This window comes from Perissodus microlepis, chromosome 22 (genome assembly GCF_051167445.1).
Source record: "Perissodus microlepis isolate ML-2025 ecotype Zambia chromosome 22, ASM5116744v1, whole genome shotgun sequence".
Taxonomy (NCBI): Eukaryota; Metazoa; Chordata; class Actinopteri; order Cichliformes; family Cichlidae; genus Perissodus; species Perissodus microlepis.
Window position 1 is genome coordinate 31,372,968 of NC_140481.1, and position 14,098 is coordinate 31,387,065.

At 40.4% G+C, this 14,098-nt stretch overlaps 1 protein-coding gene across 1 annotated transcript; it reads right to left on the reverse strand.

Annotated features, from left to right (window-relative positions):
• Positions 1-10,602: 10,602 nt before the first annotated feature.
• LOC146363551 (pro-opiomelanocortin-like) lies at positions 10,603-13,607 on the reverse strand. Its single transcript, XM_084918511.1, has 3 exons — positions 13,546-13,607; positions 12,576-12,706; positions 10,603-12,056 (listed from the first exon to the last, which is right to left on the reverse strand). The coding sequence occupies exons 2-3, from the start codon at positions 12,690-12,692 to the stop codon at positions 11,523-11,525; spliced, it is 651 nt and encodes a 216-aa protein (XP_084774637.1). The 5' UTR covers positions 12,693-12,706; positions 13,546-13,607; the 3' UTR covers positions 10,603-11,522.
• Between the last annotated feature and the right edge of the window lie 491 nt (positions 13,608-14,098).

Genomic DNA, 14,098 nt, shown 5'->3' on the forward strand with positions numbered 1-14,098 from the left:
TGTATTCTTAATTAATTACTATCCATATGAGGTCCAGAGAGATCATCACCAGGGGAAACAACAAAATAAACATAAGAGCAATAGCAAAAACTTTAGGACTGTCCAAATCAACCACCTGGTTCATTCTTAAAAGGAATAAATGCATTGGCCAGCACAATACTAAAAAGGCCTGAAAAACCACAGAAGAAAACTAAAACTGATAATGACAAAATGCTTAGTTAAGAAAAAAAAACCTTCCCTTGGAAAACTTGGATGCAGTTCGCCTTGGTCGCTCAGCACTCAGTGACGCTGACACTGCTTTGCACCTAACAGCTTAAAGGCCAGGGTCCTCAGTTCCCCCTTGGGACCTGGACCTTGTCCTTGGTGCCCTCCATTTGAGCCCCTGGAAAGTGCTGAGTTGAAGTGGCTATCGCTTAAGACTGCCTTCTTTCTGGCCCTAACTTCCACCAGATGAATTAGTGAGCTGGAGGCGCTGTCGGTCCACAGTGACTGTTGTAGGTGGCTGCCAGATGGGAAGGGGGTGGTCCTCCGGCCCAACCCTGCCTTCTTGAAGAAAGCCCTCTAGGACTTCCACCTCTCTCATTCAGTTGAGCTGCACTCAGCTCTCACTGAAGGTTTGGACTAAGAGGCTGCTGGCTCTGTGGCCCGTCCGAGCTGTGGCACTGTATGTTGCATGTACCCACTCGATTCGGACAACGGACCAGCTATTAGTTTCATTCCATCCCGGGATTCTGGGAAGGCCCCAGTCCAAGTCATCAGCTGTGTCAGCCTGACTGTACTGAGAGCTGGGATTAACACTGCTGTGGACTTTGTATGTTGAAACCGTTTATGACCCTTTTTTCACTTGTCATTGAAGTCACTGTCTCTGCTAGAGGAAGTCCTGTGATTGAGTCCTGCTTTTCTGCCCAGTGTCAAACCTTAACACAAACACAACTACAGCCAAGAAAGATTTGAAGACAAAGGAGGAAACAGAGAAGACCTTAAATAGCTCCATGATTTTGTTTCATTCTTTCTGTTTGTTTTATTCCATTTAAATGTTTGATAATAAATATTAGTTTATGTGTGATGCTAAAGGAGATTTTTTTTGCTTCAAATGAGTTCTTGTGAAACACAAACAGACACAATCAGTATCTTTAAATGAAGCTGTTATCAGAGGTGTTTCAGTAGCTATGTGATCACAGTCATGTATTTATGAAATGACAGTGGGGCAGATCAAGTATAAATGTTCACTATTTGCTGATGATGTATTTTTTCAATCATAAAATTACTAACTGAATTCCAGCTTTATTCAAATGAATAAAATCTCATGATGTTATCATCATGGACATAAAAGAACATGTACCTAGTTTAAAGGTGCTGTTGGATTTGAAGGTAAAATCCACAGACTGAACTTGTGGCCTTCACGTTTCTACCCCTCTTATGATCGAAAATCATGTGGGTCATATGTGTGTGTGTTTATTTGGGTGACTCTGTCATGGTCCTGGGTCATGTGACCCAGTATTCTGAGTTCTTGATGTTTTTGTTATTCCTTTCAGTCTAGTTTCATTTCAGTTTATCTAGTTACATTCTGTCATGCCTAGGTTACAGTTTTAATTCATGATTTATCAAGCTCCCCATTTGTCTCATCCCTGTGTGAAGTTTTCTGTGTTAAGTCTTCGTGTGTTTATCTGTCATGTTTCATGTCCAAGTTTTCTTTGTTTGTCTAGTTCCAGTCATGTCTGGGTCTCGTTATGTTTCCCGTTTTATTTTGAAGGATCCTTGTGTTTTTTGTTTATTGTATTTAGCTTCACGTCTCCTGTCCTGTCATTATGTTAATTGTTGTCAGCTGTTTTCCCCATGTGATTCCGCTTCCCCTGATCATTCCTTATGTGTACTTAATCCGTGTGTTTCTGCTCAGTCGGTGTCAGATCGTCTGTTAACCTCACCGCAGTTTTCATAGGTTTACCTCATTGTTCCGCTGTGTGTCCTAGTTTACTCAGTGTTCATAGTTTTGTCATAGTTCTTTCACTGAGTGTCACAGCCTTCTGTTAACACAGTGTTCGTAGTCTCCTTAGTTTCCCTAGTTTTATGTTTTTTCTTCTGCAATCAGCCAATGAAGGCTCGCTTTATTTTTGAAACTACGTTTTGTCTCCACCGTGTCTGCATCTGGGTCTACCTCATTCTTCACACGGGCGCACCCCGCCGTGACAGACTCTTCCCATCAGAGGATGTATGTGTGGGTGTTTCTCTCTCGTCTCTCACAGGTGCCTGCTGAGTGGTTGGGTTGACTGATTCCTGTTCCCAAACTGGAAAACTGGATGGACAGAGAGCTCTTAACTACCAGATGACTGACAGCCACATCACCCCTCTCTCCTGGGCCTCCCCCACCGAACAAACAGATTAGGGATGTTTAGAAATCTTTTGTTTCAATATTTTGGCACAGCTCACTGCCAAAGTTAATAAATGGGTGTACTGCATTTACACTTGTTTTTGGTTTTGGCTTATTCTTGGGTGGAGTTGGAGTCGGGAGACAAATTCTTGTTACACCAAGGACGTAATACACTTTTACATAATTTAGTGAGCATCAAAAAACAACACTTACTATTGAGAAGGTGCAATTATTCAGCACTTACTGCAACTTACTGAGTGCTGGCATTTGAATCTTTCTCACTACTCTGTGTACAGAAATCTGTACATTACAGAGAGTGCAAGAATGCACATTTTTTGTTTTCATTAGCCAAAAAGTTTACTGATCTTTGAGAAAATTATGTAACTTTAATAACTATATGTTATAACTAGGGACCGAAAGTGCTTAAAATCTCAGAGAAGCAGTGTAGGTGAGGTAGAAAGTCATTAGGATTACATGTTACATATCACGCATTGTCTCACTTTGTCTTAGATAAGTGTGTGTGTGTGCGTGTGTGTGTGTGCGTGTGTGTGTGTAGGTGTGTGTGTGCATAAATGACAATCCAATAATATAAACCTGACAGAACCGTTTTGAAATTTTCAACAAAGTTTGAATAAAGTTAACTGTGTGTGTGTGTGTGTGTGTGTGTGTGTGTGTGTGTGTGTGTGTGTGTCCTCAGTGAACTGTATCAGTCTCTGCAGTATCTTCCAGCTGCAGCAGTCACTTCAGTTTCTGTTCAGTCTGACTGAGGGAGGTTTTTGTACGACTGTTTTTCACTGTGTGAACACATACTGACTGTTAGGATAGTGAAAACTCTGACAGTAATAAACTGCTGCATCTTCAGCCTGGACTCCACTGATGGTCAGAGTGAAGTCAGAGTTTGATCCACTGCCTGTAAAACGATCTGGAATCCCTGATTGTCGAGTGCTAGTGTAGTAAATAAGACGTTTGGGAGTTTCTCCATCTTTTTGTTGGTACCAGGCTAAACAGTGATTGTTGCTATAAACATAAACATCCTGACTGGTCCTACACTTGATGCTCACAGATCCTCCCACAGCAGAGCTCACTGCTCCAGGCTGAGTCACTGTGATCTGTCCTCTGGACTCTGAGGATACAGAGACAAAAACATAAAGCAGCTTCATGGTTTTGTGGGCTTCATTTCAGAGGGACAGATGTTGATAGAGGAGAGGAGTTTGATTCTCTGGACTTTACCTGTGAAGCAGCAGCAGAGGAGAGTCCAGATGAGGACGCAGATCAAAGTCATGTTTTTGATGAGGAGGATTTCTGTGGCTTCTGTTGTGATGAAGGACAGCTGTCAGTCATCCAGTGTTCAACTCTCAGGACTATAAACTCTCCCAGAGCACTGGAGCATGGTGCTGCTGATGCAAAGTGCCTCTCTATGGAAATGATCTGACTCTCCAACAGGACTACATAATTAGTCATTGCAATGTGAATTCACAGGTTTCACTTTAATCAGCCAACGTGTTTTGAGATGTAACTGGGTTGGTAGTTTTTTTGTTTGTTATTATTTTATTTATTAATTCATTTATTATCTCCAAGTCTGCTCAATCTGGTAATTAGGATTAAAAGCAGAATTAAACATTCATTCAGCTACTGCTATAAAAGTGATCAATGACACCATTGAGGCAATGAACCTTTTGCTGTGACTTTTTTCCTAGACTGATTCCAACACAGACTTGGACCAGTCTCATAATGCTGTTTAATAATGGATCAATCAAATTAACATACCACTGAATAAAGGTCTCAAAGTCAGTTTTACTGTTACGTTTGTGTGTAGTTGCGTGCTGGCAGGAGAAAATGAGTGCTGTGCTGCAACGTTTTGTGCTGCAAGGTGAATTAACGGGTGCTTGCAGACAAGTCAGCGACGGCAGTGACCTGCTAGGGACCAAAGCACCCTTGTTGCTTCCTGAGAGACTGATGTTTTTAAGTGTGAAAAAGTATTAGATTTTAGCTCAAAACAAACTCTACTGCACATAAGTTAACCGAAACTTTTCATGTTGAAAGTAGTTGCACTGAGTAAACGGGTGGATACAGCAGTTTTTTTTTTGGTGACTTTAAAGAGCATGGCAAGGAGCTAAAGTGTTAGCCTTTGTTAGCTCTAATTTGTTATCAACTGCCTGAAAGTTCATCTCATTCTACTTCCAGAAGTGAGGTAACACTTAAAGTACAACTTATCTTTAATTTTATTCACATTGAGACGTCATATTACTGTCATTAAAGAGTAAAAACATGACTTGTTACATTATTTAGAGCCCCACATGTTCCGACCGAGAGACACCATACCACTGTCTTTGGCCGTGATGCACTGAGATCAGTGAGCACATATTGTGTGTCTAAGTTAGTTTTAGTCTGTTTTTTTCTTTATTGTTGAATAACTGAATTCATCTGAATTGTTTTGATTAATAATTGTCACATATGCAATAACTTACTTAGATTGATTAGTAAGTTTTAATGTTTTCATATTGTATTTGGTAAAGTGTTTATTCTGCAATTTACAAAAAAAGTGTTTTGGCAATACAGTGCAGTAAAGCATAGTTTGTATAAGAGAAATGTTTTATTTTTGCAAATCTGAGTATTTTGATTACAAATTGATGTCAAATATGATGTCAACAAAAGCCGAAGTTGTGGATTATAGTTAGAACAGCATAATTAATATTCGAATTACTCTGACTCTGTCTTGTGGTGTGGTAGGCCTGTATCACTCACACTTTCACACACAGCTGGTTATACATAAGACCACTGACTGACATTTTCTCATCCCTACCCTAGGAATTTTTGGACTGTACCCTTTGGACGAGTTTTATTTGGAACTGTGAGTAATAAGTTGTTGTATAGAACATTCTCCACGTGTGAAAGGTGTGTGAGATCTAAATTTGAATGGCCAAATTAGTAGTTTTATGTAGTTTTACTTTTCTTTAATTTCTTGTAATTATCTTTTCCACAATGATGTGAAGGGCCTTAAACCTGTGGTTGTCAAAATTCTCATGAGTTGTTGCAAAAGAAAAATCACCATCATAATGCGGCTACCCCTTCAGCGCCAGCTGCAGGCTCAAGGCTGGAGCTGAACAAAGCACCCTGATAACGACTGTGTTGAGTCTGTTCTTTCCCATTCCATGCAAGGCCACCTGGGTTGGCTGGAAGACTGTTTACTTAGCCTGGCAGGGCGAAGGACACTGTCTCAGCTGAACTATGGACACGCACACACATACATATACTGATACTGATAAGCACTCACTGACGCATCACCCTCCCTATCCAACGCCACCTCCAACGCTTACCTCCCCTCTGATGTGGACATCGGGTCAGTTGGAGGCGCAGTCGAAGATTGCAGCGGTCCCAGATCAGATGTACACACTGGAACTCTTTCCCATGTTGCTGTCTGTGTTTATTGTGCTATGGTGTGTTGATATCTGTGCATTCCTGTATTATCCTTCTGTGTTACACATTTCGATGTTTTTTTCCTCGCTACCTAGCCTGACCTGTCTCCCCAATGTGATGTTTGTGTATTGTATGTACGGTCGGCAAGGTCTGTCATCTCGGTTGTGGGCAAAAGACCTGCAACTGACAAATAAAGGCTATCTCATCTCTCATTATGGTTTGTTTCACTAAAGACGGCTGGTTCTTTTGATTGACATTACTGTCTCTGTGTCACATTAAAAACACACCCCTCTGCTTCTATAGTCGATCCGATGGGCCCATTAATATAATCTTTTCAGCAATTCCCCTTACTGTTTTACATAATTATTTAAGTCAGATTCCACTGTGTTGATGATGTACAGAGTAAAACTGCAAAATGTGTCATTGTCCAAAAACATATAGCTGTAACTGTATTTGAGGAAACTTTGTATGATATTATCTGTGTGCTGTGAAAAGAGTGAATTATTATGTTGAGTTTGTTTCAGCGTCAGAGAGCTGTGCCTCTCTACATTTAGAGGTTTTTGTACGGCAGGTCAATGAGTTTGTATCACCATGGTGGACTTCTGGTGGAGGAATCAGGTGAAATGTTGAAAGTAAATCACATTTAAACGTTTTTATTTTACAAGTATCAGTACTGCTAAAAGAGGCTGAGTAGTAACTAAACATCTGACACAATGAGCAGGAAAGTCAGGTGGAGAGGCCATGCTGCTAGCAAGTCATCTACGAGCTAGGCTAAGCTAGCAAATCCCTAAAGAGACAGTGAGTGAATGCTGTCACTATAAATTACCAAGTGAATGCACAGAGAGGATGAAGCACATAACGATTACACTATGAAATAAGAAGTTACCTATAAGTTTTTAATTAAATTGGCTATGTAGATAAGCTACACCAGGCGTGTAAAACTCATTTTACAATGTGGGCCACGTACGCTCTTTTGATCGTAAGCGGGCTGGACCAGTTAAACTCCCCTTTAAGTCACATATGTAACTGTTTTTGTACATGTTAAAGGGAAAGCTGCTGTGACAAAGAAAGAAATCTGTCAGCTAACTCTTTAGATTTAAATTATAAGAAATGTGTAAAGTTACAGAAGAAGTTCTAGTACTCGTTATCCAGAGTGTCCATTTTTTTGTTGTTGTGGTTGTTGTTGTTTTTTTAACTGTAGTCATAAAAAAAATGCTATAGTAGAAAGTGCAAAACATAAATTTTTCTCTTTTTTTTACAAAGTTACAGAGGTTTCATTAGAGGAATAGCTAAGCACATCACAAATCACAATATATATATATATATATATATATATATATATATATATATATATATATATATATATATATGGCAAAACACCACCACCTGCTCCATCTCTGTGGCTACCAACTCGGCCACCATTTGGGGCTGCCAGCAAAGCGTGATTACGGATGCCGATGAGGTGCATCCGACTCTTCTGCAGCTGCGCCGCAGACCATGCCCCGCCATAACTACACAGACAACAGTGGCTTTATTCCACTTCTAAGATCAAAGGTCAAGACCAAGATTGATCTTGGTGTCTGTTACTGGAGCACTTTTGTTATTTAGTTAATTAAGCACAAATTTGTGCTGAATGTCTTTTAGAGAAAGTATTTGTATATGTGTGCATGAGGGTGGGAATGCATGTATGTGTCTGCGTGTGCCTGTTTGTCTGTGTCTATATGTCAGGTCGGGTCTTAGACTCCACCTCTCTGGGAACTCCCAGGTCCTCCCTGCTGGTAACTGATGCCCTCAGGGGTCGGTGCGTTGGTGGTTCTTGGTGTCTGGGGCTGGGCGCTCAGGTATGTACCAGCTCACTCCCGGTGACTACTTGATGGGGCCTGGCGCCTGTTGCCCGGTCAGGCATCTTCCGGGGCGCGGGGGGCCCTCCGGCCTCCGGCCTCTGGGCCTGCGGTTCGGTTCACTCTGGCACAGCTGGCTGCCAGCGGGCACGCCACTGGCTTCTGCTCTGTGGCTACTGGGTGACCCCTCATCTGGGGCTCTCCTCAGCTCTTCGCAGGAGGGTGGCACGGATGCCCCTCCGGTGGTCCTCCTTGGGCTCTCGCACTCTGGGGCCTCTGGATGTCTGGGTCCTGGATCTCCTCCATGCCTGCTTCATCCCCTGGGGGACGGGGCTATGGCTCTCTACATCCTCTTGCAGACCATTACATGGGGAAACCTTTTGAATACCAGCGCGCTGATCTACACAGGTGTGCACACGGGTGTTCACTGTTCATAGACATAAACTACACCTTTATTGGCTGCTACTTCCAAGCACATTGTGCGCTGTCGGTCCTGCTTGCTGCACAACAACATTCAATATTTAGTATTTACTGCTGTTTACACTTAGTTAGATTAACGTGATGGTGTTGTGTTTAGTATGTTGCTCTGGTTTTTTTTTGCTTGTTTTCTCTTCTTTTTCTCTCAACAGGTGATCCAGGAGATTTTTTTTCTCTTCTTTCTCTTTTTAAGTGCCCTTCCTCACTGTCCCTCTTCCCTTCTGTTTTTCTTTTCCTTCATCTTTTTTTCTCCCTTTCCTATCCCTCAGTCATGTCTGTCCCGTCTGTAACTGAAAATAAAATAAAATAAATAATAACAACAAAGGTCGATCAAAAGGACCAATACGGCAAGGCCGTGATGATCCATTTGGCAAAGTAAATCCATTGGGTCTCCTTGTTGGCCTTCAGACAACAATTCTGACGGCTAAAGAACCAAATGGGACAGGCAAAAAAAAAAAGAGAGAGAAAATTTATTTCTGTGTGTGTGTGTGTGTGTGTGTGTGTGTGTGTGTGTGTGTGTGTGTGTGTGTGTGTGTGTCCTCAGTGAACTGTATCAGTCTCTGCAGTATCTTCCAGCTGCAGCAGTCACTTCAGTTTCTGTTCAGTCTGACTGAGGGAGGTTTTTGTACGACTGTTTTTCACTGTGTGAAGAGCTCCCAAGTGCTAGAAGGGAATTCACCTTTACAGTAATAAACTGCTGCATCTTCAGCCTGGACTCCACTGATGGTCAGAGTGAAGTCAGAGTTTGATCCACTGCCTGTAAAACGAGCTGGAATCCCTGATTGTCGAGTGCTAGCAAAGTAAATGAGCAGTTTAGGAACTCCTCCATCTTTCTGTTGGTACCAGGCTAAAGAGTGGGAGTGGGAACTGCTATAAAAATAAACATTCTGACTGGTCCTACAGTTGATGCTCACAGTTCCTCCCACAGCAGAGCTCACTGCTCCAGGCTGAGTCACTGGGACCTGAGGTTTAGACTCTGAGGATACAGAGACAAAAACATAAAGCAGCTTCATGGTTTTGTGGGCTTCATTTCAGAGGGACAGATGTTGATAGAGGAGAGGAGTTTGATTCTCTGGACTTTACCTGTGAAGCAGCAGCAGAGGAGAGTCCAGATGAGGACGCAGATCAAAGTCATGTTTTTGATGAGGAGGATTTCTGTGGCTTCTGTTGTGATGAAGGACAGCTGTCAGTCATCCAGTGTTCAACTCTCAGGACTATAAACTCTCCCAGAGCACTGGAGCATGGTGCTGCTGATGCAAAGTGCCTCTCTATGGAAATGCCTTTTTTTGCACAGTAATCCATATACAAAAATTTGCATGAAAAACGCAAAAATGTTAATACTTCACCAAGTGTAAATTTTTCAGATAGCAAGAAAATATCATTAGTTATTAATTTTTCATTTCTGAAATTTAATAATTATAATTTGTGCACATTTGTCTATTTAAGAAAAAAATCTGCTATAATTGCTGATTATGCATGGGGTAGAATAACACAGTCTTTATATGTAAATATACTAATAGATTTGCTGCAGACTAAAAGTAAGTGAAGGTACAACCCACTGGACCATATTCAACAGGGACACACTTCACGTAGGATTCATTACGTCTGACTAAAATTAATGTAAAGGATCACACTTAATGACTGTGGACTTATAAAATTTAGAAATACTTTAGTATTCATAAATCATCGTAAAATGTGTTATTAGTTATTTATCTTAGGAGTCTGGAAATAAAGCGACTGGACCTCTGTAAGTTCTTGAGGATGTTTCATCCGAGAAGTTTCTTTGGTTCTAAAAGGCAAATGGTGGAAAGTCCCAGATTTTAAGCCCCAGTGGGAGTTTCCCCTTAAGAGGGACATTGATCCACCATTAATTGTGTGCCCCATCACACGAGCCAACCAAAATATGTTGAAAATCACAATGAATTAAATTTCCAGTTTTTCCTGTAATCCTAATTTCTCTCAATGCCTAAACGTCTTTCTGTAAAGACTGTTAACATAGTACTGAGTAAGGAGGGACTCTGTGACTCATCTGCTGCTCTAGTTTCTAGTCAGACGTTGCCAGGACAGGACCCTTCATCCCTTAAAATGATGGAGCAAATCTGTCAGTTAAAACTCATTTTAAACTGAGCTAAGTCATAAATACAGTTCTAACATTTGTATAAAACTAAAATGCTTGAAAATCAGAAGAAAACTCAGCAACCTTTGATGATTTTAATTAAAATTAAGATAAATACCTCTGGCTGCGTAGACAATGCTCATGTTGCAGGAGTTATGTCCTTGGTTTGACTCTATGCTTTTTTCTTGAAGCTTCTTTATTGAGCTCGACTTCTGTGAAATGTGTCACATGTAAAGCATTTAATTTATTAATAAAGTACAATAAACCTTTCAATTGATCAGCCGTGGACGTGTCTGTAAAGCTGTATAACAGTGCTGCTCTCTTGTGGCCTGTGTGTGGTATTACACACACGTGCTGTCCTTCCTGTTACTGAAGCACTCACTATAATCAGTTATTCATCATATGGCTATAATGTAAATGCTTGGGGAATAATCTTTATTATATAGTTTTTATAAATTGTATTTTTCTTTGAATCAGATAGAAAAACAACATGCATTGTATTTTTTGCTTGCAAATATCTTTATGTTTTTATGCGATTTACAGGGTTTTTTGCATTATATGAAACATTTCTTCTCACCCACTCTCTCTCGCTCATCTTCTTTCTGTGTTTCTTTCTCATTTCTGGCACAAAGATGACAAAGATAAATAATAATAATAATAATAATAATAATCCTTTTTATTACTTGCATCTCACTGAGTGAGCTGTTAGCTTCCATTGGACATTATCTGTCACAATAAAACTAAATCTGTACTTTTGTTTTGGGGGATTATAATGACAGCAGTGTAATGACCTCAGTGACAGTTCTGACTCTTCTGAAGCATCGAGAACTCTGTGTTAGGTCCAGTATATCAGTTTGGGAGGCAGGGACTTACAAACATGATGGGAAAGATACTGTTCCTTGTTTACCCCTGAATATGAAAACATTATTAACCTGAGTGACATGAGACCACTCTCTTTCCCTTTGTTCTTTTCTCTCCTCGTTGGTTATTCAGCTAAAACAAATGGAAAGCAGCCCCAATGTTGTTTTGTACAGAAAGGCTGATTGGATCTGTTAATATTTGGTGGTTACCGTGTTTTGAATCAAAATATCCAAAAATTTGGAAAACTGGGGTATTCAAATAATTTCATATTTCCTGCTCATGGATGTATTACATCATGCGGCGCTCGTGGATTAATAACCCTGTCATAATGTGGCAATGACAAAAACACATCTTGTATTTAGTCACAGGACTTGTTTGCAGTTGTGAATAAAACTTTTCTGTCTGCTCGTCTTCTCTCCATCCCTCCCTCTTTTCTCCCTCCTCACTGCTCCCTCTTCTCCTCCTGGGCTTCTTTGTTGATGACGTTTTTGAAGAGCGTGATCAGTGGCCTCTGGCTGCGCTCGTCCCAGCTCTTCATGAACCCGCCGTAACGCTTGCTTGCCGGCAGGCCGCCCCAGCGAAAGTGCTTCATCTTGTACATTTCATCTTTTTTCTCATGGCTGTCATCTGGCACCTCCTCCTGGCCCCCCTCTGCTAACTTCCCCTCGTTATCGTCCATCGTCATCATCTCACCAGCGAGCTCCCGCTTTTTCATCTCACCGGGGAAAAGCTCTGCCGACTCCTCCTCCAGACCGTTGGTGGTATAGATTTTAATCGGGCGGCGTTTTCGCCCAACGGGCTTCCCCCAGCGGAAATGCTCCATGGAGTAGGAGCGTTTGGCCTGAGGAGAGGAGAAGAAGGGCGGAGGGAAAGGTAAAAGAGAAAGAGGGCCCGATGGGGGAGGAGGCTGCAGGTGGGCATCACCAGGGATGATGGGCTTCTCGTTGTTTTCAAAGTGGCAAAGCTGAATACACTCCTGCAGGACAAAACGTGCAAACCATCAAAGGCTATCATCTGACCAGATTTTAGATGATAACGTTTTCCCATAATTCCCTTTGCTCCAATCTCAAATGATGGGAGTTCAGGTGATCCCAGGCGGAAAACCCACCCAGAGTCTACCAGTGAAACCCAGTAAATGACTTCACAGTGACTCATCTCATATATACAGTCCATCATATACTGCATCAAATTAATGATTTGTTTGTGGCCTTGAATTTAAGGCCTTCTGTCCCTCGTTTTCTGTCATTTCTATAACATTTTACATCAAGACGTCAGTTATCAATCAGAAACACTGAATGGTGGAATCACCTCTGTAATTCTACTTGGTCAGCAGCACTGACAAATCTGTCTGTATGCAACCTTGGGTCTTTTTTATCAGCAACATTTAAAGCCCTTAAAATCATCTGTGCACGGTAAACTTCTCACTATTTATCCTCAGCTCTTCTTGGCCTGCAGTTTCACAGCTTTGGTTCAGTCTCAGTGTGTGTGTGTTTACCATCATGCTCCTCTCTGAGTTGACCTCCTGACAGACGGGATGGTCCCAGCATTGACTTTCAGCTCCTCTGGCCACGCCCACTACGATTACAGCCACCAATAGCAACACAGGACACATTCTCTGTGCATCTGCTGTTGAAATACACAGTACAAGACAACCACAGTTACAGTCAGGTTAAGTTCATCCTGGCTTTAAATCAGTGTCTTCTTCCAAAATGAACTCTGATAAGATAAGATAAGATAAGATAAGATAAGATAAGATAAGATAAGATAAGATAAGATGAGGTAAGATAAGATAAGATAAGATAAGATAAGATAATTGTAATTAAACAATAGGTTAGGTTAAGAGGTCAAAAGGTAAGACATTTATAGTACAAAAATCTAATTATTCTCAAATTTCTTTTGATATATTCACCAATATTCTAGTTTCTAAACTCTACAGAGTTATATATATATATATAAATATAGTCCAATATTTCCACAGGGAGACAGAATGAAAACACACATGAACAAAATTTCACATGAAAGAAGTAAGAAGTAAATGTCACACAATGGAATGAAAATGTGAATCAGGCATAAAATAATTTTTTAAATGACACATTTTGTTCATGTTGTCTTCTATCAAAAGCTTGCGACATGTGTCATTGCATTGCTGTATTTATGCATTTCTAAACATTACATTTATACCAATCAAACATCAGAGAAACCACTTCTTCACTTTTTTATGTTAAGTTAATGCATTTTTTAAAATAAAATAAAAAATTAAGAATATATGCAACAGAGTAACAAAGTAAAATTCTCTCAAAAATTCACATCACTGTAAAATGCTGAAATTTTTAATATAAAATTATCTTCATTACATATAAACAATCTGTTCTGTTACTTTTGCTTTAGCTGTTATATCTTAGAATATTAAAATAAATAAAAGACTATAAAGTAAATAAATAACAACACATAATGAAGACACTCACCACCTGCCCTCTGACTCTCTGTCTGATGCAGTTTTTTGTTTAGCAGTGAAACAGATTTCTGCTGTTCTGTTCCTCTGATGCACTGACTGATTTTATACTCTGTCACCAAAGCACAAACATACCAATGATGACGTTCTTACTTCCTCCCATCGCTCGACCCCTCCAAACAGGGACACTCATCGTTCTTTCGTTCAAGCTCGCAGGGCTAAACTTTCTTGGAAAAGCAGTCGGATATTATTTATATATTTTTTAAATGTCTGACAGGTCACATCTGTATGCTGTTAAAATCCCACAGAAATATCTCTGAATCTCTCACAACTAACAGGTTTGTCTGTGATTGCTGAAAAAAATAAATGTTTATTTAAAAGCCTGATTTAAGGACTTTTAAAAGACTTGGGGACTTTTGTGGACAAACTATACACCAACAGGGACATTTTTGTTTTCTTTTTTAATGAAGCTGTAAAACGTCCTTTTGTTGGGTTGTGTGCATATTAAAATAAATAGTTTTTAATATTTTAATTGTAACATCTTGCATCCTCTGTAAGAACTTCAG

Excerpts from the sequence above, each read along its gene's own strand:
- LOC146363551 (XM_084918511.1), bottom strand. The coding sequence starts at position 12,692 with ATGTGTCCTGTGTTGCTATTGGTGGCTGTAATCGTAGTGGGCGTGGCC. Across the intron at positions 12,057-12,575 it reads ACTCAGAGAGGAGCATGATG|GAGTGTATTCAGCTTTGCCA; the intron begins GTAAACACACAC and ends TTTGTCCTGCAG.